The 27,078-nt window shown below is 42.4% G+C and overlaps 2 protein-coding genes across 2 annotated transcripts in view; one reads left to right on the top strand and one right to left on the bottom strand.

The window, feature by feature from the left end:
• CTBS (chitobiase) overlaps positions 1 to 14,681 on the top strand; it is a 34,766-nt gene extending 20,085 nt beyond the window's left edge. The window contains exons 3-7 of the mRNA XM_030205783.1: positions 1,363 to 1,571; positions 1,935 to 2,106; positions 7,008 to 7,105; positions 9,888 to 10,049; positions 13,171 to 14,681. Of these exons, the coding sequence (XP_030061643.1) occupies positions 1,363 to 1,571; positions 1,935 to 2,106; positions 7,008 to 7,105; positions 9,888 to 10,049; positions 13,171 to 13,362 (833 nt within the window). The 3' untranslated portion in view covers positions 13,363 to 14,681. The remainder of the gene's footprint in view (positions 1 to 1,362; positions 1,572 to 1,934; positions 2,107 to 7,007; positions 7,106 to 9,887; positions 10,050 to 13,170) is intronic.
• An 845-nt stretch (positions 14,682 to 15,526) lies between these two features.
• The window catches only part of SPATA1 (spermatogenesis associated 1), a 52,544-nt gene continuing 40,992 nt past the window's right edge, over positions 15,527 to 27,078 (bottom strand). Inside the window, exons 11-13 of the mRNA XM_030205779.1 lie at positions 26,397 to 26,575; positions 16,177 to 16,275; positions 15,527 to 16,030 (exon numbers count right to left, since the gene is read on the bottom strand). Of these exons, the coding sequence (XP_030061639.1) occupies positions 15,920 to 16,030; positions 16,177 to 16,275; positions 26,397 to 26,575 (389 nt within the window). The 3' untranslated portion in view covers positions 15,527 to 15,919. The remainder of the gene's footprint in view (positions 16,031 to 16,176; positions 16,276 to 26,396; positions 26,576 to 27,078) is intronic.

The raw sequence follows: 27,078 nt of genomic DNA, 5'->3' as shown, positions 1-27,078 counted from the left end.
AAGAGTTATGCGAGACAATCAAAGTATTGTTAAGGAATATAACAATGGAACAAAACAAAAATGGATGCGTGGTACAGTCAGTTGGGATAAATAAATGGGTTGCTAAACTAAAGGCAAGTATGCCTTTCCGCCCTTGCTCAGAACTGAGTTGGAAAACCTACCTTTTGAGTCAAGCCTTCAGTATAACCTTGGGAGTTCAGGACTTTTTTTTTTTTTCTAGCAGCTGACATCACTCTCCTGTCATTGCTAGACCTTAAACTGTTATTCTTGTCTGACTCAGCTCTGTAGTAGGACTTCTTCCTCCTTCTCTATACTCACCACTCTGTACCTGGCCTGTCAAATAATTTGCGTTTTTTTTCATTTGCTCTTACTGATTTGGGATAATGTGAACCACTCTGATGGTCATTAACAAAAAGCAGTCTATTTAATGATGTTATATATTTATTTAATTACATTTAAGTGTGGCTGGTTGAGGGTAAATTTTAAAAATGAATTACTGAAGAAATGGCTTGGTCAGGTAAGGTAATGCCAGGTTCATAATTCTCAGTGCTCTGCACTTCGTCCAAGATGAATCCTTGAAACTGAATTGTGAAAGATGCTTTGGGATTTTGTTCTTTTTAAATTCATGCACAGTAAGGACTGAAATGGAAGTCTTTGAGAGAGCACTGCAGTTTTTAATGGCTGTACGGTGGGAGCTGAATTTTTTTTAACTGTGCTGCAGGCAATATTTCAAAGGGAAATATATCAACTTTTGGCTAAAGAAAATAAGATATTTTACTATCCATTATCTGAAATGAAAGGACCTGACGGAGAGGTAACGTGGTGACTGTTGCACTCCCTCCCCTCCCCCAAGGTTTAGGAGTATATTTATGTCCACAGTTTCTATACCACACTAGCCATTGGTTCTGGATGGTTCACAATATAAAAATAAATGAGGTGGTGAAAATAGACAAAAATATATGTGTGTTTGTGCTTATTATCCGGTTGTGTCTGAGAAACTGGTTTCAAATTTAGATAGTTTCAGTGTTACATTCACTTGTATTAACAAAGAACATTTTTTGACTATAAAGAATCTGCTAGTGAACCTATGAAAATGGTAGTTTCATGATTTGTCTGAAGATTTTGAGGGACAGCAAAATAATATTTTAGGATACATTTGCAAAAAATGCAGGAGCTTTTTGGTGGGCCAGCTAATGAGTGTAAAGGATCAGTAGTAATAGTGTTGAGAGGGCAGGTAGGGGAGGGCTGTTCCATAATAGTGAAATCTCTATTTGATAAGCTCTTTACTTCATCAAGATAAATATATTCTTGCTTCATAGAGTTTGAAACTGGCACTTACAGCTTATTGGCTTCCTTCTTCAGGGGATGTCCTATTGAAGAATATTATTGACCCTAAAAACAGGACTGATTGGATAACCCAGCAGGTGGATCTAGCCAAAACACAGTTTATGGATGGAATTAATCTTGACATAGAGCAAGAAGTAATCAAAGGCTCACCTGAATACTATGCATTGACCGCTCTGGTTGAAGAAACTGTAGAGGCTTTTCACAGGGAAATTCAGGGCTCTCAGGTGACAACCCATTACAATACATAGTATGCATGTTCAAATTATCACTGGTAGACAGTTTGAGGCTGGAGTTCAGAAACTCCATGTTCCAGGACAGAATATCAGATATTAAGGGTTTGATGTTAAACTGCTATTCTTGTTTCTTCTTTCAGTTTCTCTTTCTAGTGATGTTTGTTTTATAACACAGTACAAAAATATTAAAGTTTTCTCTCTTGCTTGTAAGATGCCCCCCTTCTTTTTAATCTGTTAAACTGCTGCTGTTTATTTCTTAGCCATAACACTAATGCAACACAATGTGAAAAGCAGTTTGAGACCTCCCAGGGCCCTTCAGACCACGAGTACTGAATTGCAAATTAACCTCCGCAGGTGACGTTTGATGTGGCTTGGTCCCCAAAGTGTGTGGATATCAGATGCTACAACTACACAGCAATAGCAAATGCCTGTGACTTTCTGTTTGTGATGTCCTACGATGAGCAGTCTCAGATCTGGACAGAGTGTGTAGCGGGAGCTAATGCTCCCTACACTTGGACATTAGATGGTAAGTAGCAGTTAGATCTTTTTACGTCGGTTATTGTTAATGTTCCAGAATGAATTGGGAATACCTCTCAGCTGTTGTGATTGGAGGCTGCAGAAAGGATGTTTCTCTTGTTGAAAATACGATCTTTGAAGACGGGAGAATGCCAAGGGTAGATTCAAGGACATGTATCTAAGGTACAGTATTTTATTGCAGCATGCTAGCTTTTTTAATTTCGACAAGCACAGAAGAACAGAGAACCTTCACACAGGCAAACACAGCGAAGGTGACACCAAAGAAGATGTAAAACCAAACGTCCAGCAGACGAGTTCACATTAGAAGTTTTATTCAATGGACTCGACACAAATCGTATAGTGCAAATATAAACTTCACAGCGCTCTACAGCTTCTAAAAGTAATGACCTAGTCTCTGGTGTATCAAGTACAGGAGCGTCCACTTACAAAGTAGAAGCAGTGTATGAGAGGTCTTAACAACATATGTCCCCCCTTTTAAATCCACTTTTATCAGCTTAGGATTCGCCCTTTGAACCATTAGGCCTCATGTAACTTAAAACACTTAACATGGAACACTATCTTTTTAGAAACATAGGAGAACAGAGAAAATGTTGGCAGATAATATGGCCTATCCAGTCTGCCCATCCATGCCATCTACTCTCCTTGTCACTCCCTTGGAGATCCTATGTACTTGTCCTAAGCTCTCTTAAATTCAGGTACCGTTTTTGTCTCCACCACGTCCACCAGGAGGCCATTCCACAAATTCACCACCCTTTCCGTTAAGAAGTATTTCCTCAGGTTGTTTCTGAGTCTGTCCACTTTCACCTTTTATTAACTACTAGCCGTTAAGCCCGTTAAAACGGGCGCGCATTGGAATGTTTTTTTCCCAAGGCCCCCCTCCCGTTGCAGCTGCAAGGCCCCCTGCCATCCTCCTTCCCTGCCAGCTCCAAGGACCCCTCTGTCCCTCCCTCCCAGCTCCAAGGCTCCAGTCCTCCCCCCTTCCCAGCTGCAAGGCCCCCTGCCCGCCCTCCCTCCCTCCCAGTTCCAAGGCCCCCTGCTCTCCCTCACAACTGTAAGGGGCCCCATTCCCTCACAAATGTAAGGGCCCCCCCCCCCCGTGCCTTCTTCCCAGCCAGCTGGAAGGCCCCCTTCAGTCCAGCTCTCCCAGCTCCAAGGCCCCCCTCCTTCTGAGACCTCCCATGCCGTCGCCCCCGCCCCCCCTTCACCCGGCCCGGGCCCTCTCTTCGTTATTCAACTTACAGCAGCGCCAAAACAGCAGCAAGCAGCAGCTCCCGTTGGCCTTCCTTCACTGCCTGTGCCTCGCCCTCGTGTGACGTCACGTCGGCGAGGGCGGGGCACAGGCAGGGAAGGAAGGCCGACGGGAGCTGAAGCTGAGCTGCTTGCTGCTGTTTCGGCGCTGCTGTAAGTTGAATAACGAAGAGAGGGCCCGGGCCGGGTGAAGGGGGGGTGGTGGCGACTCCGGGGGGGGGGGGCGGTAGCGGCTACCTTGGGGGGGGGAGCAGTAGCGACGTCAGCGGTTCCCTCCCTCCCCTTCCGTGCAGTTTCCCTCTCTGTCCCGCCCCCCTCCCCCCGTCATCACGTATTGACGCGGGAGCGGGACAGAGAGGGAAGTCTCTACTGCGCATTTGCAGGTGAGTCGGTCACTTGCCATTTATAGGTTTGATAACTTCAGCCAAAAGAATTGGTGAGCTTGAAGTGCTAGTTCATTACTCACCATACACTCAATATTCACAATTCCTTCCTAAAGTCATTCACTGTGATCCATTGTAATCGGTCAATCTTGCTCACATTCTTTACAGCTCCACGTTCTCATCAGTCTGACTGAACTCTTTATTCTTTGGATTGCATACAAGAGCTGCTTTAATACTTACAAGTCACAAAAGACATAAAGAATCATCTGTTACTTTTTACCTTTGATCTTAAAGGCCCTGGGTAAACCAGCCTCAAAGCGGACATTTTTTTTCCTCTGTTTCATACTGCAATTCCTTTTGTTACAGCCGATCAGGCTTGCAAGCTCCAGGTCATATAGGTGTTCATCTGCTAAAGGCCACAGCAGCTTCTGTCAACTTAATTTCAAGTTACGCGTAGAGCGGCTGCATTGGCACCTGTGCTTACGTTTTCTTTTCTTTTTTTTTTTTTTTTAATTTGTTTATTGATTTATCATTTAAACAAAATAAACTACATCCACAAGAATAATCTTGCTACAGAAACACAGCTCCATATACAAAACATTGTTGTTATATACATATACATAGGTTTAATACATTTAAGGTTAGCTTCCTTAGACCACAACTGGTGCGGGGCGTATTCAATTTAGGGAAGATTTCAGAAGGAAAAAAAAAACTTATGTCCAAACTTGACAAGTGTATGTCTCTATTTATTCTATCTAACGTCAGTTCTGTTGTTTAGCATCCAGAAAAAACTTGAGCTGCTCCGGTACAAAGAAAACATGTTTGACCATCCCTATTTTCACTATACATTTACAGGGGTATACTAACAAAAAGGATCCTCCCAGCTCTAAAGTCTTTGATTTTAAGTTCAAAAATTCTTTCCTCCGTTGTTGCGTTTGTTTAGTCACGTCTGGGAACATCAATATCTTTACTCCACCAAAAGGGGTTTTTGCGTTTCAAAAATATAATCGTAGTATGGAGTTCAAATCTTGTTCAAACACAAAGACCACAAGAAGAGTGGCCCTTTCTGTCACATCCTCTAGGGACTGCTCCAATATTGCGGAAATATCTTTTAAACCTTCACTTTTATCCTGTACCATATGATATTGAGCTCCACCTCTTATGCCTTCAATATTTCTCTTCGGAATATAAAAGATTTTACTTATTGGTGGTATAGTCTCTTTTGACATTTTTAAATTCTCCATTAAATATCTACGAAATAAATCCATTGGGGTATATCCTAATAATTTTGGAAAGTTCAAAAGTCTTAAATTCAACCTCCTATTAAAATTTTCAATTTGTTCAATTTTTCTCTGTATAACAATTCTTTCTTTTACTACTGTTGATTGAAACTCTTTGAACTTTTCCATTTCTTTTTGAAGCGGTGTCACGCACGTTATTAAATCAGATTTAACAGATTCCACAGTAGTTTTTAAATCCTCAAACTTTTGATTTAAAAGACTTACTTCACTGGAAGATCTTTGAAGGGTTTGGTCCATCTTAGTTAGCATCTGTCAAATTCATTCTAGATTTAACTCCGGTTGATTTTCTGGGGCCTTCATTCGGGCCTCTTCCCCCAGCATTTTTGTCTGCGTCGGTAGTTCCCCACTGAATCGCATCCCTGCTCCATTTCCGGAAGGGGGATGTTTCTCCTCTATCGCCGCAGTTAGTGCTGGACACGGAGGAACTGTCTGTGCAGGGGGGGAAAGCGATGTTTCTTCGCCCAGCAGCGGGTCCCCTTCCCTGGGAATCGCCGCATCGAGCTCCTCTACCCTGCTACTCTGAGAGACTCCGGAGAAAAAGTGCTCCAAGGTTGGTTGTTGTTGCGGGGAGGAAGCCGAGGTCGGAGGGGGAACTGACCTCACCATCCCCTTCCTTTTCGTGTGAGGCATATTTGTTTCTTTGCGGATTATGTGAAGAGAAACAACACAAACTCTCGGAGCTAACTTAAAACACCTCCGGTCACGTCGCCATCTTGGAAACGCCCCCTGTGCTTACGTTTTCTAAACACTGTTTGGATCGTTGTCCAGACTGTGATATATAGTCTTTGGGCAATACAGCCTGCTTGTTCCTTCTTTGCCGCCATCCCAATCTTTCTCTGGGCCACATGTAATTACAAACTACACAGCAGCCCTTAGCTCTGGACATTGTTGCTTGTCTACAAAGAAAGCAAAGTTGCTTACCTGTAACAAGGGTTCTCCATTAACAGCAGGAAAATGCAGGCACACTTTTCCTCCCTCGTTACCCCCTATAAACGTACACACTCTGTTGTCTTAAGCTCTAGGAAAACTGGCTCTCATAGGCTGTTTAGTGGAAGGTGGGAGATTGTGCGCAGGCTCTTTCAAGTGTGGAAAAAAATACACAATCAGCTGGAGGAGCACTCTGGCTTTGTTGAAAAATGTTACCAGCAAGCGTGGCTGCATTTTCCTGCTGTCTATGGAGAATCTCTGTTACAGGTAAGCAACTTTGGTTTGTCTGCCTATATAAAACTAGCCAAGTATTTATTTTATAAAAGGTTTGATATAAAATCACTAGGTAAACATGTAAAAAAAAAAAAAAAAAGGCACCATGTACAAGAGAGAGGGCCATTTTTGAAATTTTTACAGTCAAGATTATCACAATGGAAACATGTTCATAAGCAATCCCCATGCATATGCTGTGATTTTATAAGCAGTTGCAGCATGTGTTATGAAGCATTACACATACAGCTGGTGAATTTTGTCAACATGCTCACAGAAGAGCCACTAATTTAAGGTGCATTTCTTTAAAAGTTACTCTGGCCCAGTGATGATGGATTTACTTTCCAGAATGGTATGCAGATTACCACCATTAAGCAGTCCTCCAAGTCCCAAACCTGGAAGGCAAACTTCATTGGGCCTACGCATGACTTTGAGCAAGTGTAAATGGCAACGGCTAAAACTTCCAATGTCCTAAAATATGTATAGCTGAAAGGCTCACCTAGAGCACACCTTTACATTTTTGTGTGCTGGTGTGTGTGTGTATACAGTATATATATATATATATATATATATATATATATATATATATATATATATATATATAGGACCTATTTTTGTTTTTTTAAAGAGATTTGTGTAGAAAGCTGATTTATACTTATAGAACTCAAGATTTTACAGTTTAGTCCTTTATCTTTTAACATCAGTGAACATAACTATGCGGAAACTACCTTTGCAAGTAATTGTTTTATACATTAAAATAGGGTATGATGAGTACATCAGTATGAACATTGATCCTAAGAAGCTTGTGATGGGTGTCCCCTGGTACGGTTATGATTATAAATGTCTAAATTTATCAAAGGTAAGAGAATTCCATTATTTGGTTTTATTTTGAGTATCCTTGAATTTCCGCTGCAGGAGGTTGTTTTTCAGGTTCAAGTGATAGAACAGTTGGCTTATAGAATTCGAGAGAGTAGATCTATCAAAATAAAGCTTCAAAGCCATACACCCAAGATATGAGGAGATATGGAAATGGTTCTTTCAGAGGATATATTTATGGATTAAAAAAATCTAGACAATATAGTCAAGCTCAATGATTTTTTTTAATAAAATAAAACTGAAGTAGAAAAAGCTATAGCAGTTGGTACTTTGGATAATTTAATCAGCCAAGTAGAAAAACTCTTTGTTCAGAGGGGCCAACAGTGTGCAACAGGGTACCCTGATGGGAGAGACCATTTATAAGTGGGGTTTCTTTTGAATGGTAGTTGAGAAGATTTTTGGCCTGTGAAATCTTATTGTATGTGTTTTTGTACCACGTTGTGCAATTTTGAAAAAAAAAAATAAGAGACTGAGCTTTTGAGGACCAGAGACCAATTTGCAAGATACATGTGTGATTTTTAATGAGTAGTGGTTCTCAACCAGTGTGTCGCTGGCCCGACACTGAAACCACAGCAATCTTTTTTCCCAGTATTTGGGCTGCAGTTTCTCCCTCCTCTTCCCTCCTGCCAAGAATCCAGCAACTTCCCCTCGTTCTCCCTTAGTCAGCCAGCCAGTCCCCCCGCCCCCCCCCCCCCCCCCCCGACTATGAAACCAGAGTTGTTTGCCAGCAGGGGCAGCGATAACAAGTTGCCTGAGCTGACCCCGAGCCTTTCTTCTGCTACTGTCCCACCCCTTCTGACACAACATCCTATTACACATGAGTGGGACAGTAGTGGAGGAAAGGCTCTGGGTCAGATCAGGCATCCTGTTATCACTGCTGCTGCCAGCAAGCAACTCAGATTTTGACAACCTGGGGGGAGGGCTGGCTGGCTGAGGAAGATGTGCTGCACCTATGTGGGGAGAGGGAGAGGTGCTGCACCCATGGGGAGGTAGGAGAGAGGTGCTGGACTTGCAGGAGGAGGGGGACGGGAGCAATTACAGACTAGGAGTGGGAGCTGAGGTCTGTGGAGATGTCAGACTATATGGAGGGTGCTGGGGGGAGGTGTCAAACCTTGGGACAGCTGGGGAAAAGAAGATGTCAGACTATGGGGGGCTGAGAAGAGGGGAAGGTGTCAGACTATGGGGAGTGGATGGGGAAAGGGGAGAGCTGTTGGACCATTGGGGGGATAGAGTGAGTATGAGAGAGATGATGAACTGAGGGGGATAGAGGGAAGGGAGAGAGGAGATTAAGCTGCACAAAGGGAAAGGGGACAGGGAAGAGCAGTATACTAAGAAACCAAATAAAAAAAGAAAGGAAAAAATGCTGGACCATAGGGTGGATAGGAAGAGAGAGGTGACAGAGGAAAATGGTGGACCGTAGGGGTGGAGGAGAGAGAGAGGTGAGCACGACAGGGCAATGCTGGGCTTCAAGTGTGGGTAGAGAAGGAGAGATGAAATTCTGGGTTACAAGGGCGTAGGAAGGAGGAGGGGAGGGGAGATTCTTGGCATGGTAGAACCATGTGGAAGAGGTCATGGAGGTTCTGAAGGAGATGAGTGATTGGTGGATGGTGAGTACAGAGGGTAGAAGTGTAGTAATGGGGAGTAGGTGAAAGAAAATTGAATAGGGGGCCAGGGAAGGAATGATGTAGGAGATCTAGTGGGGTGAGAGGAGGAGATGGAAAATTGATAGATAAGTGAAATAGGTGGAGCACTGAAGAGTGAGAGGGTGAAATTTGAGTGAGCTGACAGAACAGAAAGAAAGAGGAAATATGTCAGAGGTGGATGAAGTGAGGGAATGGAAGAAGATGAGAAGTTGGGAATGGTTAAATAGTACCCACTGGAAAAAGAGCAGAAGACAAGTCAGGAAAGCAGAAAAAAGAAACTGAGACTGACATGCTTGGAAAAATAAAATGCCCAGACATCAAAGATAGGAAAGTGTCTTATTTTGAATTTATTAGGTGGAATACGTTAGCTTTTGGAAATGTGCCTCATGGATGTCTTTGCATTTCGTTGGAAATGCATTTCTGTTTTATTTCTCCTGTTGTGGTATCTGCTTGTTTGACTTCTTGAGGTTCTCAGTTCAATTTTTGTCTTTCTATTTCTGTTTCTAATTTTTGATCCCTTTTTCTGTCTGTTTTGTACATGACCGAGGTGTGCTATTCTGTTTGCATGCAGTTTCTTTGTAGAACTCTGTAGCATTCCACGTTTTCCCAGTAGTAGGTGTAGTGATGTTCTAGGGCCCTGTATAAGATTTGTAGTGCTGCCTATACATAGGAAAGGTTCATGTTGTTTGAATCATAGTGTGCCTCATAGTGGAGAGATTTATGTTGCCATTACTCAGATAGCATGAGAATCAGAATATATAGAAATGCAAATGAATTATAATAATTTTATATGGTAACTTCCATGGAGAAAATACGCTAGTTATGATTTGCATCTGTTGGGGGGGAGGGAGAGAGAGGGTTCTTATGAATTAAATATAAACATGCTCTGCATGCACAAGAATTGGTGTACTGTCTCAGACCAAGGGTCCGTGAGGGACATGTATGAAGTGTGTCACATATGCAAACATTGTCTATCAGGTGTGTTCTGACTGAAAAAAAAGTTGAGAACCACTGTAATAGAGGTAACATATACACAACATTTCTTCATTGTGCTATAAAACCCCTGTTGAAATTTCCATAGCTTTAGGGTTTGCTTTATTTTGTTCTGTTATGCTTTTTCAGGATCACAAATGTACACTGCATAAAGTTCCTTTCCGAGGGGCTCCCTGTAGTGATGCAGCAGGGAATCAGGTTGCCTACAGAGCAATGATGAAGCAGATAAACAGTTCCATATCTGGGAGGCTATGGGACGACCAGCAAAAGGCTCCCTTTTATGAATACAAGGTATGTAATACCCTGTTATATACTAAGCAGTTGTGGGTTAGCATATAAGAACGTGCTGAATAATATTTGGAAAGCTAAAAGTTGAAGGGTGCACAGTTGTGCACATATGTACACTGCATAAAATTCCTTTCTGAGGGGTTCCCTGAAGTGATGCAGTAGGGAAACAGGTTCTCTACAGAACGATGATGAAACAGATAAACAGCTCCTCGTCTGGGAGGCTATAGGAAGACCAAGTGGTCCTAGCTCCTCTTTCACCCCCGAGGGGCTCCAGTGAAATTCAACAGGTCCCCTCTGTGGCAGAACCTGTGTGTGGGCAAGTTTCATCTGTCCTTTTTGCAGGGCCGTCTGAGTCGCAAAGGCTAGTGCTTAATTCACTCAAGGTCCTGGTGGCAGCCCTCACTTGTTACAGAGGCATGGTTGCGAGAGCCTCCATAGCAGCCCATCCGGATGTTGTGTACCCCTTACAAATGGTTAAGATAATTCCCCCTGTGTATGAGCAGTAATGCCTCAGTGAGACCTTAATTTGGTGGTCAGGCTTGTCCGGACCTCCCTTTGAGCCTCTCCGCTGACTCCTTGAAGGACCTTACCCTGATTTTGATGTTCCATGTGGCCATTTGTTCAGCTAGGAAGATTTTGGAGCTTCAGGCACTCTGTTGCAAGGATCCTTATTTGTCCTTCTGGTGTGCGGTTGTTTCTCTGTATATTGTTCCATCCTTTTTTGCTGAACACGTGCCCCTCTTTTATATGAACCAGGTGTTTTTTTCTTCCTGCCTTTTGGAAATCTGCGGTGCAGAGTGCATCACAGGCAGTTCATAAGCTGGATGTTCAGAGTGCTTCAGATCTGTTGGCCTTTAGTGTAGTTTATTGTTGTTACCAAACATTTTTGCAATATGTGTTATCTGTATTAGCTGTACCTAAAGTTTAGAGTAATAGACTGAAAATCAGGGAAGCCATAGTTAAAACCCCACTTCTGCTCCTTGAGGACAAGCCACTTAACCTTCCATTGCCTCAGGTAGAAACAGACTGTAAGCTCTCCAGGGACAGGAAAATACATATTGTACCTGAGTGTAACTCACTTTGAGCAACTACTGAGAAAGGCATGAGCTAAATCCAAATCCATTATTCAATGTCAGGCATATTATGAAGTAATAAAAAAAACAATACAAAAGTCATTCAGGACCTGTATAGCAATTTTACCATAACAACACTAACTTCTAGAACTCACAAAATAGAAAGAAATGCATTTTTTCCGTACTGTGAAAATATAAATACAGCAGATATCAGGGGTGCAACCTCACAGGTCAAAGAGGACCCAAAGCCTGGCTGAAGCTGAAGAAGGCACAGCCTAGCCTGCTAGTAAGCGTTCATATTCGCCTTCCAACTTTTTGTCCTATGCTGGTTCCCAGCTGTGTCTAACATTGGTCATGGTAGATGTATATTCCAAAACCTAACATTCTCAAATCACTATATAGAAAATACATTTTCTACCTTTTTTTCTCTGGCCATTTTATTTTTCTAATTTATTTGGTCCAGGTTCTGGTTTCTGTGTTTTCTTAACTCTGTTTCCAGGGATTTCTATCCACTTGCCATTTCTTTTTTCTCTGGCCATTTTATTTTTCTAATTTATTTGGTCCCAGGTTCTGGTTTCTGTGTTTTCTTAACTCTGTTTCCAGGGATTTCTATCCACTTGCCATTTCTTCTTTCTCTTCCTGTCTTCACTTCCTTCCCCTACATCCATCTCTAAATATTCTTCCATTTATTTTTCTGTGTTTTATCCAGATTTCACTACCTACCCTTCAGTCCTTTTTTTACTCTGTCTTTCTCCCTCACCCTAGCCCTTCCTTTCCCAGTCTTTTTCTTTCCTAAGTTTCTTACTCCCCAGTGCTTCACTAACTCTTCTTTTTCTCTCCTCCTCCACCCCCAGCATCCATAAAAAAGCGGTATATCAAATGTAGTACCGCCTCTCAATGTCCAGCATTTCCTGTTCAGCTGACTTGAAGATATGATATTCCCCATCCCCCCCCCCCCCTGTTTCCTGACTTGCAGCGACCAATATGAAGTGCGGAGCCTTCACCCTGTGCCTATGGAGAAGGCTCAGCCATGTCCTGTGGCAAAACTCGAGATTGCACTTTACAGATGATTCTCAGCAGTTTCAGAGCTTGAGCTATTCTGCCAAGTAGAATGGGCTAAGACTGCACCATGAAGTTAGTGGACAGTTATTCTAAATGGCTTATGGCTATTATTGCTGCAGAAGGGGCTTCCACCAAAAACTGAATGAAGAGATGTGAAGACATGCCATCAAGACTTTTTGGTTTCTTAATTGCTTTTTAATATTGTGTAATTGTCTTTACTTTTGAAAATGTAGAGTATGCTGTTTAGAGCAATTGAACAACTTCATAGCTTAATGTAATTTGAAATATTCTTTTTAGACAGCAGAATGTGTTAAATGTGCAAGGGTTTCAGGACTTTTACAAAGCACTGTACATCTAATTTGGAGTCATTTTTGCCAAATCATTTGCCTGTTCCTATTTCATCTTTTGCCCTTGCAGAGTTTCTGTACTTTTCTCTATTTCTATGGTAGTAATGGTAATGTACATGCAGAAAATAGGTGTTATAAATTTGCACATAGCTTTACATGATATGTGTGTGGGCACTCCTAGGGGCGGAGCTTTGGTGCAGTTGGGATATACATGCATAGTGTATAAAATACACGTTTACAAGCATTCAGTACGTGCACATGTTCACAGAAGGTGCATATTCGTGTGAGAATTTGTGCACTACTGGGACTCATTATGTGAACCTATTTTACAAAGGCATATAGTCTTCTTTTAATGCATTTATAAAATAGGTATAAAAGAGGTGTGGTTTTGGATGTTTCATATGGGCACCCCCACAAAGGTCTCTCTTACAAAAAACAAAAACTCCTAAGCATGCTATATTAGAATGTAAGAATAAGCAGAGGGGAAAAACTTTGGAAGGTTTGCAGGATTCTCCATGTACTTGGAGAATCATGTAAATAAATGTACTTCCTGGGGTTTTCTCCTGACTTAAAAGATGGTACAGTATTCTGCTTTTTCAAGCATTAATATTCACTACTTGTGTATGTGTAATATTTGTGCAGGATGCAGAAGGCATTGATCATCAAGTATGGTATGATGACCCTGAGAGCATTTCCCTGAAGGCAGCATATGTGCAAAAACTGGGTCTGAGGGGTATTGGCATGTGGAATGGAGACCTTCTAGACTACTCTGATGACCCAATAGCTGAACAACAAACTGAAGCTATGTGGAAAGCCTTAAGACCATCACTCTGAGAAAGATGTCCCCACTGCCACAATAGTGCCTGCAGAAGTGAAAAGCATTTCCAAAGGGACTGTACCTCCAAACTATTAACTAGCAGGTTCCTTTGATGACATTCTTGGCTTTCCTTTCTGTCTCGGTGTCTATTTTGTATGTTTTACCTTTTTGCGTTCATTTTTGGTACAAACTATGCCCAGTATTAGCTGTAAGAATGTTGCTCTTGGAATGCCCATTGCTGACTACTATTCCTAATTTTCCATACTGTGTTCCCTATAAGTTAGGGTCTTCTCTGTAACCTTTGCCTTGTGTAGTACCAAACAGGGGGTCTTAAAGCAGGAAGAATGAAGAGCAGGAGTGTAGTATGAGTAATAGCTTGGAACAGAAACTGATAATACTAAACTAGTAAAAGTGTCTAATTCAACACCAATCTGTCAGGATTCAGACCACAGCATAGTACAGAGTCCTTACTATCATTTGTGAATGAAGTTAGAAGGGAAATAAGCAGAGGAAGGAAGGTTCTAGTACTACAGTTTGAGATGTCTAGCACATTTGATGTGGTGGACCACAATCAGAGGTCTTTTCTCAGTCAAGACATTTCATCTTGCAGCTCAGACACTAGCTCTATCTCAAATCAACTACTGCAATGGAGTATACGCTGGCTGTAAAGAATGAAGCCTAAAGAAGCTACAGACTTCCCAAAATACTGTGGCATGTCTGATTGTCAAGGCTTCATGCTACCAAAGGCTACCCCCTTACTGCAAGCTTTGCACTGGCTCTCAGTAAAAGCTAGGGTTTACTTCAAAATAATTGTCTTAGGCTTTCAAATACTGTATGAAATGGCCCCTGACTATATGAGTACTCTAATTTCCCTCCCAATTAGGAAAGCCACGACAGGAGCCTGGAACTTCCTCTTACTTCACTTTCCCAGTTACAAAGGTGTATTCTATAAATCTATCCATACTGTAAGGTTTCCCTACCTCGCGAAGAAAGGTGTAGAATTCACTACCAACAGATATGAGATGGATAACAGATTCTCTAATCTTCCACAAAATGCTTAAATCCTATCTCTTAAAAATCTCCTATGTGGAATGGTCAGTTTTGCAATCCTGTTTTAATTGATCCTGTGACTGTCTCAAATTTGTGAGCTAAATGTAAAATCTTTGTTAAATTGTTTAATCTTGATTTTAACTGATCTTGAGACTAAAACTGTCTGTCTTGAACTTGTAAATATGTAAAGTCCTTTGTTAAATTGTAAGCCACATTGAACTGAACCTTGTTTGGATAATATGGGATATAAGAACCAATAAAATGGAAATGCTTCTAGGTTGATGATATTCTCTTTTCAGGCAAGGTGTTTAAGAAGAACCTCAGAATGTAGAATCACCACTGCTTTGTATATTCAGGACAAAATTATAAATAGCACAAAAATAATCTTTACAGATACCAAGTGCAGACTTGGAACTGGGATGCCCCTTTTGGCTGTGACTAAGACCACCTGATCAATCCATCAGAAAGCTCCTCTTGATATACTCCAGTAACAGCAAATTCATCTGACGAGGAAACACTTCAATAGTATGTGGTAACCATAACCTTTCAAAGTAAAACTCACAAGACTACAAAAATTATTAAAGAAAATGCATGTTTACAAAGGCAAAAATGAGTTCAACAATTAAGATAAGCTTTTACAAAATACCAAATGTGCATTCCCAAGCACTGTGTCATAAAATAATCCTCTGAGAAAAAACCTTTTCTACATAGCTCCCCCTCATATGGGGCCTCTTAGCAAGCTGCAGTAGCGGCTCCCAGTGTGGTAATGCTGACAAAGCCAATTCACTTTAAATGGGCTTTGTCAGCACTGCCGGGCAGGAGCTGCTATTGTGGCTTGATAAAAGAGGCCCATAGTAAGCTACAATGGGCTGGAGTGTGGTGGATTTGGAACGGATGGGAGGGGGTTTTTCTTTGCTCGGCGTGTGGTTGGACTCTGGGGCTCGTTGCTGGAGAGTGTGGTGGCAGCGGTTGGCCTTGCAGAGTTTGGATTGTTAATTTTTTTTTTTTTTTGGGGGGGGGGGGGGGGGGGGGGGTTGCCGGGTTCTTGGGGCCTGGGTTGGTCGCTGTCGGGGACGGGATGCTGGGCTTGATGGACCCTTGGTCTTTTCCCAGTATGGTGGTACTTATGTACAAAATTATGTATGTAAAACTGATTATCAAAACTGCACAGTAATAGACAAGAACAGTGCAGCTGTGGGAAAGTGAAGACAAGGTCTGTTTTTAGACAGACCACACTGAAGAATGAGCAACTGTTCAACAAATAAAGCCATCTAGACCAGCAGAATTGTCTGTATGCAATGCAGTACACTGTTTAGTGTATTTTATATATTTTTAATTCTATATATATTTATTTGTCAGGATTTTAAGAAGTCTTCAGATAAATAAAATGGTAGAAGTGCATTTGGCTATTGAAAAGCAACATTACATTAGTATGTGTTACAACAGGTCAAACAGAGATCCTTATCTACATTGTAAGTATTCAGAGATGCCACATATATGTGCAGTTTGGGGCTTTTCAGCATGTCAAATGTTCTCCAGTAAAGAGCTGTCCGACTCAGATATTGAACATTGAATCTTCTTCTGTGCCAGCTCTGCCCTCAAGACTTGCAAATCTGATGTAGCTTGCTTTCTCATCTGTAACAGAACCAAAGAATATGTTTAGACATATTATCAAGTTAAACTTGTTTCCATTCATGCAAAAAGTAAACGACTGGATTTCTTTTATCCTGCTGAGTGAAAATCCATGGACCCGTCACCAGGTTTAAATGAAGAAAGATTACCTTAAGTTCCTTCACTAGTTTCATTTGAACATTTTCCAGTTTTCGCTTCTGCTGATCAATTTCGTACTGCTGTTTAACAATCTGAATGATCAAGACATTCTATAGCAAAAGAGAAAAACCATTACTGCCATCCGCTTACTGCTCTTTCCAAAGTAAGGAGCCCTTTTACAAAGCCACAATAAAAAAGTGGCCTGCAGTAGTGTGGGCGTGTCTCTTTGGTTCGCACTGTGCCACTTTTTACCGTGGCTGAGAAAAAGGACATTTTTTAATGGGTTGGGAAATAGGCATGAGCAAAAATTAAAACTATGTGCCTATTTACCGCCTGAGCCCTTACCGCCAGCCATTGACCTAGTAGTAAGGGCTTATGCGCTCCCCGCATGGTAACCATGCAGTGCGTGCCAACATGGCCACGCTGCCAATTACTGCCAGGAATGCCCCCCTGCGGTAGAAAATAGAAAAATATTTTCTACCACAGGATTTGGCATACGCCAAACTCAGAATTACTGCTGGTTGCAAGCTACCTGTACATTAGCCTTCCCGCGGCTTTGGAAAGGGGCTCCTAAATTCACTGAAGTACCTCAAACATACATAAGAAGTGCTCAGGGATGGCAATTTTCAAAAGCCAACTACCAATGCAGCACACTAAAAGGGATATTTGAAAATAGCCAGCCCTTACTATGATTGCAGATAATCATGGGATTTTCAACACATAGGGGCCCTTTTACTAAGCTGCGTAAGCGTCTATGTGCGTCCAACGCATGCCAAAATGGAGTTACCACCTAGCTACCGTGTGGCTCTTGTGGTAATTTCATTTTTGGCGCGCATCCGATACACATGTCCGAAAAATAATTTTTATTTTCGGGCGTGTGCCAAATGGTATTTGAGGTGCCTAGGTCATTACTGCCCAGTTACCGCGTGAGACTTTACTGCTAGGTCAATGGCTGGCAGTAGGTCTCAGACCCAAAATGGATGTGCGCCAATTTTGATTTTGCCACACGTCCATTTTTGGCAAAAATTTTAAAAAGGCATTTTTTTTTGCAGGCATGCTGAAAAATGGATCTGCGCACGGCCAAAATATGCGCCTACACTACCGCAGGCCATTTTTTTAGCCCACCTTAGTAAAAGGACCCCACACACACTTCTATATGAAGTAGGAGGAAGCACCTCCATGGGTATGTTTAGGACAGAGAAGGAAAATTATTAGAGGTGCATTCTTTACAGCACATTTGGATCATTAGTGCATATTAAAACAATTTAGTATGTGCAAAATCAATTTAATATGTATTAACCTATGAATTAATATATATACAATTTGGGTGCACTAAAGATTTTTTATTAATCCAAATGCATAAAAATGAATTAAAATTATGCCCCAAAATTCTGAACATGAACCACACAGTGTTTTCCTATGTGCAATCCCTACAAATTATGCATGTAGGTTACATTTTCATATCTTCACACACTAATTTCTGCTGGCAAAGCACCCATGGAAAAAGCACCAATGGTAATTTTCATAGCCTTTTCATAATTTCCATTTGAAAACTGATGCAAAGACTATGGGTAAAAAAATCACCAGCAGACTTTACAGCAATGTGGGCATTTTGAAAGCTGTTTCCTTGATACCATGACCGGGGAGAATCCAGCCAAAAAGTAAACAAGAAAAGAGAGTGCACAGGTAGCCAACAACAGGTGTGCCCTCATGCCAACTTTGGAAGGCAAGATGGTTGCGGTGATTGTGGCCCCTCTGAAGATCCACAGCCGTTCACTGGATTCAGCATTTCATCTATACTACCTGCTGTTTCTTTTATACATGATTTTGTCTTTGATACAGAGATGTTGCATGAAGAATGGGCCACAGTAAATGCTAAACCACTTACCAGAGTAGGTGCACTAGCACACTGGATCATTATATAACCCACACAAGATGCCAGGTAGCCTATTGACTTGGGAAGGGGCACAGTAGGTGAATCAATGATGACAGTACACTATACTGTCACAACATTAACTGAGATTGTCTTGATCTGTTCCTAAGACGTGAAGAGAAACTCAGCCTGGAATTTGTGGATAATAACTGTGGCACTTAAGAACTGATATGAAGTTGCTGACATCAGTGGCATAGCCAGATCTGACTTTTTGGGTGGGTCCAGAGTTAACATGGGTGGGCACTATGTATATATGGGATATATACAGAAAATAGCTAGAATGCTTCCTCTAACAGCTTCCCATAGGAAAAATGTATTCAAATTCTGGTAGCACCTCAATAATAGCAACACAAAATCCCTTCACTGCCAGGTACTTTGTGAAGTAACACTATATCCTGCAAAGAAGCTTCTTAGAGCTTATGTTACAAACCTTAACACCAATTCTGAACATGAATACCAGTAGCAGTACCTTTAAAAAGACAGCAGTGAATATGTACAGCAGCAATACACATCCCATTGGAATAGGCAGACAAGTCAGACTCATAGATCCTCAAACAAACCACATGCCAGCAGAATCTCTCACCTGCTCAGTCACAGGCAGAACACAGACCAACCTTATCAATTACAAAATAAAGGACCAAAAATTAAAATTTGTCCTGTAGTCCTTCCTTTCCCTACCCCCCACCCCATCCATCCCCATGGCACGGCATCAGCCCTCCCCTACTCTACCCTACCTCCCCATCCATCCCCGTAACCCAGCATCAGCCCTTCCCTTCCCCACCATCCTTCCTGTACCTAGGCATCAACCCTATCCTACCCTCCACCCCTCCCAACCTGGGCCCAAACAAGGACCTCCAAATGAAAATCAGGAGGAAGTTACTTGAGAGAGACTGAAGTGATTTGTGTGAGAAAGAAGCTGGGGACTGCTGGCTGGGGTAGACTGGGAGATGAAACTATTTTATGGGTTTTGTTGAGGGTCAGCTTGGGCTGAGAGCTATGCCAAAGGTCCATCATGTTCAGCATCCTGTTTCTAAAAGTGACCAATGCGGGTCATTTGGATATACTGGCACATCCCAAAGAATAAATCCATTGCTTGCAGCTCACTTTAAGGGATGAGTGGTAGCTTTCTTTTTTTTTTTTAATTAATTTATTGATTAATATATTTCAACATTTCACTACAAACTGTGAGTATGCAATCGGCATTACAATCAGGAAATCCATAATAAAATAAGGAAAAAAAAATCTTTAAGGCCTATTCGTCCACAATTTAAGGCAAATTAGATTCCAAGAATTCAGAAACATAGATAACATAAAGTATTTAAGAAAATAATCTAACGGTTGTTACCTCGGGTTAACGACCCTAGCCTGCTATTTATGGAGGGCATACAACATTCATATCTACTCTAGCGTCAAGAAATTCTTTTAACTGTTTTGGGTCTACAAATTGAAACTGTTTACCCTCAAGCAGTAAATTGCATGTACAAGGGAAATCGTAATACAAAATTTATTCCCAATGCCAACGCTCTAGGACACTGCTCCAAAAAAGCCCTGCGCCTAGTTTGTGTAGGCTTTGAGAGGTCTGGAAAAATACGGATCTTTGAGCCCATAAACAGATTTTCTAAATGTCTTAAGGAAAGTCTTAGTATAGCATTACGATCAGGCTCCAGGGCAAAAGTGACCAGCATGAAGTCAGATTCATTCCGTCTCCCACTACTGGGGGGTTTCCATCGACCCCCTTTGGGTTCCAGATGTAATAGGCCCGTGTTATGGGGGGTAACGAGTCCTTATCCATTCCAAGAATATCCACCATATATTTTTTTACCATTTCAACAGGTGGAATTAGAGGAGATTTAGGGAAGTTAAGAAACCTAAGGTTAAGTCTCCTAGCCTGATTCTCCAAATACTCCATTCGTTTATGCAGAAAATTATTATCCTTAACCAATGCAGTTTCTTAAGTTCCCATTTCTTGCAACTTAGTATTCACATTTTCCAGTTTCGAGGATTGCTGTGCAGTCACTTGCGCTTGGAGTAGCGCAGCTTCAGAAAGAGTTTTTATATTGTCAGTATTTTCTTTTAATGTAGTTTGCATAGAGGTTTGAATGTTACAAACCATGTCCCATAGTGACTCTAATGTCACAATTGCTGGTCTAACAACGCCACTAGCACCAGGGAGGGATTGAGTTTGAGCCTCAACATGAGATAGTCTAGAAACAATGTCTTGAGGTAATACCTGTAGAGCTGATTGAATTAATGCCTCTCTTAGTTGGAGTCCATTCTCTGTCGCTGCAGACCTTCCCTCGAGCAGATTAGGTTGAACCCCATCGGTATCCGTCACTGCTTGGGCTGTTAGCAACTCCCTCCCAGGCAGAGGCGGAGCAATGCGCTCCACAGGGCTCAGGGAAGCCCCGTTAGTGCTCTCAATCGACGCCGACGCATCGAGAGTTGCAGAAGGGGTCGAGGTTCCCCGAGGACCCGGTTGTTGCTTCGGGAATCGCAGGGTCGTCTGCCGCCACGCCGAAGATGTTTCAGGAACCGAGGGATGTTCCTTAACTTTTCCCCTCCGATTCCCCATCGAGAAAGACGAGGCTACAGCGGTAGTGAAGAGGCTGATCAACGGAGCTACCTCGAGAGCCAACTCAGGTGCGTCCGATCAGAGCGCCATCTTGGAATCATCTGAGTAGTAGCTTTCTAAGTGCTACTTTGCTAATAATTGTCTATGGATTCCTCCTCCAGCAATTTGTCCAAACTCTTTTTAAACTTAATTATTATTATTTATTATTTATTACATTTGTACCCCACGCTTTCCCGCTCATCGCAGGCTCAATGCGGCTTACATAGTAACAAGAGAATACAATATGTAGTATCAAAATCAACAAAGGAGGTATATGGTAGGACAAATAAACAAGGGGTAAATGGGATAAAAGAGGTATGAGAGAAAGGATAGGGATAGGTAAGGAAGTGGAGCGATAAAGAAGTTAGGGGAAGAGCATGGAGGATAAGAAGGTTGGTAGGAGGTAATTCCTGAGTCATTGTTGTTAATGATTAGATGAACCGGTAAATGGATGGGTTGCTTATGTTTGCTTATGGTAGGTCAAGTCGTTCGGGTGACCAAAGAACTGAATGAAAGATGTGCGCTAGATGTAATCTACTTGGATTTCAGCAAAGCCTTTGATACGGTCCCTCACAGAAGACTCGTGAATAAGCTGAAAGGGCTAGACTTAAGACTAAAAGTGGTAAACTGATTGACCAACAGGCGGCAGAGGGTGGTGGTAAACAGAATCTACTCAGAGGAAAGGAAGGTGAGCAGTGGCGTTTGTCAGGGGTCGGTGCTGGCGCCAATTCCATTTAATATATTTGAGAGATATTGCTGAAGGGTTGGAAGGAAAGGTTTGCCTTTTTGCAGACGACATGAAGATAGACGAGAGTGGATACCCTGGAGGGAGTAGAAACAATAAGAAAGAATCTCCAAACATTAGAAGAATAGTCAAGGGTTTTGGAAATTAAAATGTAATTAATCAAAATTTAGGGTTATTTAAATTAAACTCTAGATAATCATATAAAATATTCCTCATTTAGTACATGTCCATGCTTACTGATTTGTACTAAATGAAAAATATTTGATATGATTATCTAGAATTTAATTAATAAGTTAAAATTTAATGCTAAGATGTGCAGAGTGATGATGGTTAATGCCTTCACCGTAGCTCCTGCCAACAGATTCCACAACTTGATTGTTCACTAAGTGAAGAAATACTTTCTCCAATTTGTTTTAAATCTGCTAGCTGTTAGTATGATGCAATATCCCCTAGTCCTGATACAGTTTGAAGGTATAAATAACCACTCCTTATTTACCTGTTTCTCCTGATTTATGATTTTATTTATTTCAAAATCTGTTTGTATTCAAAGATAAGAACGTTTGATACAACAGTAAGTCAGCCAGGTAATTTACAACAAGGAATACAGATCAAGTTAAAATAAAATCACATAAACACCAAATTCCCTCCCCACCCTTCCTCCCAATCCATGAGTGCAATCTAAAGAGAGTAAACTATAGCATTACCACAGGTTAGAGACTTGGGCTGTTATAGTCCCCAACCTATTATCAATTACTAGATAGATCAGATATCCCCCCACTAACCCCTCTCCCTGGGTATGATCCAGCTACACCACCCCTACCACATCTTGGAAACTAATCAAGGCTCGACTGCAAGCTTAAATAAGGGTACCAAATGGAAAGAAAACGTTTTTGTCTTTTTTAGATGACGGTGAGCCCCGAAAGGTTCCCATAACATTAGTACGTTAAGTTTATTTCGCCAGTACCAGAAACTCGGTGACTTGTCACTAAGTCAAATAGCCAATTAAGAATACTCTTCTTGTCAAGAATATAGGCTTTACCCAAGAACAATTTTTTTTCCCGTCCATGGACCCCTAGTGCAGGGGCGTAGCTACGGGTGGGCCTGGGTGGGCCCAGGCCCACCCAATTTCAGCTCAGGCCCACCCACCCAAGCGCACACACACTGCATCAGAAACGGTACCCGCTCTGGCTCATCTGATTGCTCCAGACTCGCAGCGGCGAACTGGCGCGGTCGGCGCCAGTAAAAGCAGAAAGCATCCAGGCTCTTCAACTCCGTCTGTCCTTCGCTTCCCTGCCCTCTCAGCGCGTCCCGCCTTTCTCTGATGTCATTTCCTTTCGGGTGGGCGGGACGCGCTGAGAGGGCAGGGAAGAGGGAAGCGAAGGACGGATGGAGTTGAAGAGCCTGGATGCTTTCTGCTTTTATTGGCTGCCCGCGCCAGTTCGCCACTGCGACTAGAGGAGGGAAGGAACTGGAAGCCATTTAGAAAATATTTTTCTACTCCCCCGTGCAGCCGTCGCCGTTCACGCAAATCACAGGAAGCAAACCTGTGAGCTGCTGCCTGCGTCCACGTTGTCGTTCTTTATTGTTGGTGAGCAGAGGGAAGGATGGGATTGGGAGGGGTGGTGAGTACAGAGTATGGGTAATGGGGGACTAATGAAGTGGGTGAAAGAGGGGGGGAGGAATTTAGGAGACTGGGTAAGGGAGAGACAGAGGGGGGACTAGGAGTGCTGGAAAGGGAATGAGAGGGAGATGGTCAAAGGGGAGAGAGGAGCATCGATGGACATGGATGGGAGGACAGGGCCCAGGGAGAGAGGAGAAATTGCTGGACATGGAGGGGAGGGCAGGGAGAGAGGAGGGTTGCTGGACATGGGTGGATGGAGGAGAGGGCAGGGAGAGAATTGTTGGTCTGGGATGGACGTGAAGGAAGGAAAGACAGGAAGGAGATGCACATGGATGGAGGGGAGAAAGAAGAAATTCTGGACATGGATGGAGGGGAGGGAAGACAGAGAAAGGAGATGCACATGGATGGAGCGGAAGGGAGAGAGAAGAAATGCTGACATGGATGGAGGGGAGGGAAGAGAGAGGAAGGAGATGATATGAGGGGAAAAGAAGAGAGGAGGAAAACTGCACATGGATGAAGAAAATAGGCAGAAGCTGGATCCACTGGACAGTCAAGTCTGCGGAGGACCAGAAATGAAGAAGAAAGGAGGAAAGGAAAGAAATAAATGGAAAGGAAGCCCTGGAAACGGAGTAAAGAGGACATATAGCAGCAGAATCGGATACTGGGCCAGCATGATCAGAAAAACAAAGTCACCAGACAACAAAGGTAGAAAAAAATCATTTTATTTTCATTATAGTGTTTGGAATATGTCCACTTTGAGAATCAGGTGCTCAACATTAAAAATTTATATTTATTTACTTATTTATGGCATTTTATCCCACATTAAACATGAATTAGATTGGCACCTGGGATCATTTAATTTTTTTTCCTGGAGAGAGTAATGCATTGCCTCCACCCCTAGGCTCTCTCCCCGGCTATAGCCAGCTCTGCAATTTTGAGGGGAGGTGGACCGGGGGGGGGGGGGGGAGGGTAGGCGCAGAGGTGGACCAGGGAGAGAGCCTGTTGTTAAACATTTACCAGTAAACCACTGTCTAGTGCCCACCCATCCAACCTGTTGGCCCACCCAAAAATTGATTTCTGGCTACGCCACTGCCCTAGTGAAGCAGATTTATTAAAAATTATCCTTTCAAATGAAAGCTGGAGGGGATATCCGAATAATGATTGAATGTAAATGGTCAATGACAACCAAAATGTTTTAATTTGCCTACCCTCACTTTTTTGTCTTATATCCTACCCTGCCGAAGACCATGAACAAAAGAATTGCTGACATTTTAAACACAGGCATCAGCATAGCCTGCATAGAACGCCTGCTTCTGGGAAAATATGCCCTATGGACTATACAAAATTGACACTCCTGCAATTCACTATGTAGCACCCCAGGTATAATGCTCAAAACCTCCCTAAAGGTTTGCAGTTTAAGAGGTCTGCGACCATGATTCCAACACAGGCGTGTCTATTTTAACAGTTTGATGACCAGGAAATCAAGACCTGACCCAAAGCATCCCCTTCCAAGAACTCTCAAATCTGCTGACCAACTCTTGGATTTAAACTTTGGGAAGGCATAGTCTGCAAATAATGGGTCAGCTGAAAATAAGCATATTGATCCATAACTCCAAATGACAAACGCTGTCGCAAATCATCAAAAGTCAATAATGATCTATCCGGCTGGAGCATATGTTCTATCAAGTGTTGTATTTTTTTATCTCCATTGGCTGAAAACTACATTATCCATTCCAGAAGAAAAATCCACATTTCCTACTAACAGCAAAAGAACTGTATAAGTGGAGTCTAGATTGCAAACAGTAATCAATTCTCTCCATGTACACCAAAGCGGTTTCAATAAGCTACTTTTCCTGACTGACAGTGGCAAAGTAGGTAATCTAGCATGTAAAAAATAAATAAGGTGCCATGGTTGAAATAAGCCCTCTCAAAAGATACATCTGTAAACTGGCTGGTGTCCAATCCTGTAGATGCCTTTAAAAGACATGCCTGGTTATACAATTTAATATCTGGCATTCCCAGCCCTTCTTGCCTCCAGTTACCTAATTGGTAAGTCCACCTCTTTTTAGGTTTCCGTCTGCCCCAACAGAATTTCACCAAAAGCTTCAGCAAGGAATTTAAATCCCTAAGAAGCAAACGGAGAGGGAGAGACTAGAGAAAATACAACCAGCGTGGACATAGGAGCCGACTCTGTGGCTTGAGCACCCCCAATATTGAGAAAATTCCTTGTATGTGTCCAGGGATGGGTTATTTCCACTGGGCTTGGCACCCCCAATAATTTTGGAAATAGTACCATACGAAATAAACAGATTCTGCCCATCAGAGTCAATGGTAAATTACTGCACTGATCCAAATGGATTTTTGTATCATGTATCAATTTATCTATATTTACCCTGTATAGAGAAGCAGTATCCATTGATAACAAGATACCTAGATAATAGCGGAACAAACCATTTGCCCAGCTCAGTGGAAAAGATGTACCTCAATTTGCCTGCAATGAGCCAGGCCATCCCAACGCCTCTGATTTTGCATAGTTCAACTGAATCCCCCCAAAATCTCCATATTCTCGAAAGCTATCAAGTAAGACAGGAAAGGAGTTCGGCTCAGTAAGAAAAACAAGCAAGTCATCCGCAAAGGCTGCACTTTTAAAATGCCTCATTTATGATTTTATAAACCTCTATCATATCTCCTCTCAGCTGCCTTCCCCAAGTGGATCCCTAACATAGTAACATAGTAACATAGTAACATAGTAACATAGTAACATAGTAGATGACGGCAGAAAAAGACCTGCACGGTCCATCCAGTCTGCCCAACAAGACAAACATATGTGTATACCCCACCTTGATCCGTACCCGCCCCACCCAGGGCACAGACCGTACAAGTCTGCCCAGCAGTACTTCCCGCCTCCCAACCACCAGTCCCGCCTCCCATCACTGGCTCTGGCACAGACCGTATAAGTCTGCCCTCCACTATCCTCGCCTCCCAACCACCAACCCCTCTTCCCCCCACCTGCTCCGTCACCCAATTTCGGCAAAGCTTCTGAGGATCCATTCCTTCTGCACAGGATTCCTTTATGCATATCCCACGCATGTTTGAATTCCGTTGCATCCTGCATCCTGTTTCCTTTCTTGGCAGCCACCTCACAGTGAGCAGAAGATTTCAGCGTATTATCTACAACGACACCCGCAATCCTCCTCCCGAGCGCCGGCCCCTTATAGTTAGGGTTCCACTGCATTCCTCACATTTTTTCCAAGTTATTTTACAAGCAGTAACATCACATAGCAATCCACAATAACCCACAGAGCATAAGAGAAAGAGTACCTTCGAGTCACCCGCAAGGGCTGGAGCACGGGACAGCTTCTTGGCGCCCCTGGCCTCCAACTGTGTCAGCAGTTTCTGGTAGTGAAGTTCCAGTTCCTGGCGTAGCTTGTTTACTGTTTCCCCTAGCGACATTGAGATCTTCTTTGTATCAAAGTATTTCTTCTTCCAAGCATCACGTGCTAAAAATAAATGACAACAACATGTCCTTCTAGTTTAGTTTCAGAATAGCTTTTCAGTAAGCCCTGCTGGATTCCCCTGTTGCAATCAACAATAGCCTTGTGGTTTGGTAATAGGGTCATGTATCGCCATGTAATGTGCAAGAGTTATCCAGTAGTACCATATCACCCGCTAAGCCAATTCTGCTTCTGTCTCAATGCATCATGGACCGTAGTCTTAGAAAAATGAGAACTACAATATTAGAGATACAATGGGGTAAACCAAGAATGACTCAGTCTGGATGACATGAAGTCATTGAGAAATCTTTGTGCAGAAATGACACACCACTCACCACATGATAGGTCCCATTAAAGGTCCGGCACCAAACATTCTAGCATTTTCAGTCTTTTGTAATCAACTGCAAAAACTAGACTGTGTGTGACAGGATGCATTAAGATGAATGTTAAAGAAAAGATAAGCTTCTCTCTGGAATGGGGCTTATCTCTATCATCCTTCAGCAAACATA

Source organism: Microcaecilia unicolor, chromosome 6 (assembly GCF_901765095.1).
Source record: "Microcaecilia unicolor chromosome 6, aMicUni1.1, whole genome shotgun sequence".
Taxonomy (NCBI): Eukaryota; Metazoa; Chordata; class Amphibia; order Gymnophiona; family Siphonopidae; genus Microcaecilia; species Microcaecilia unicolor.
Note: the sequence above shows the minus strand (reverse complement) of the source record. Positions and strands in the feature narration are given on the sequence as shown.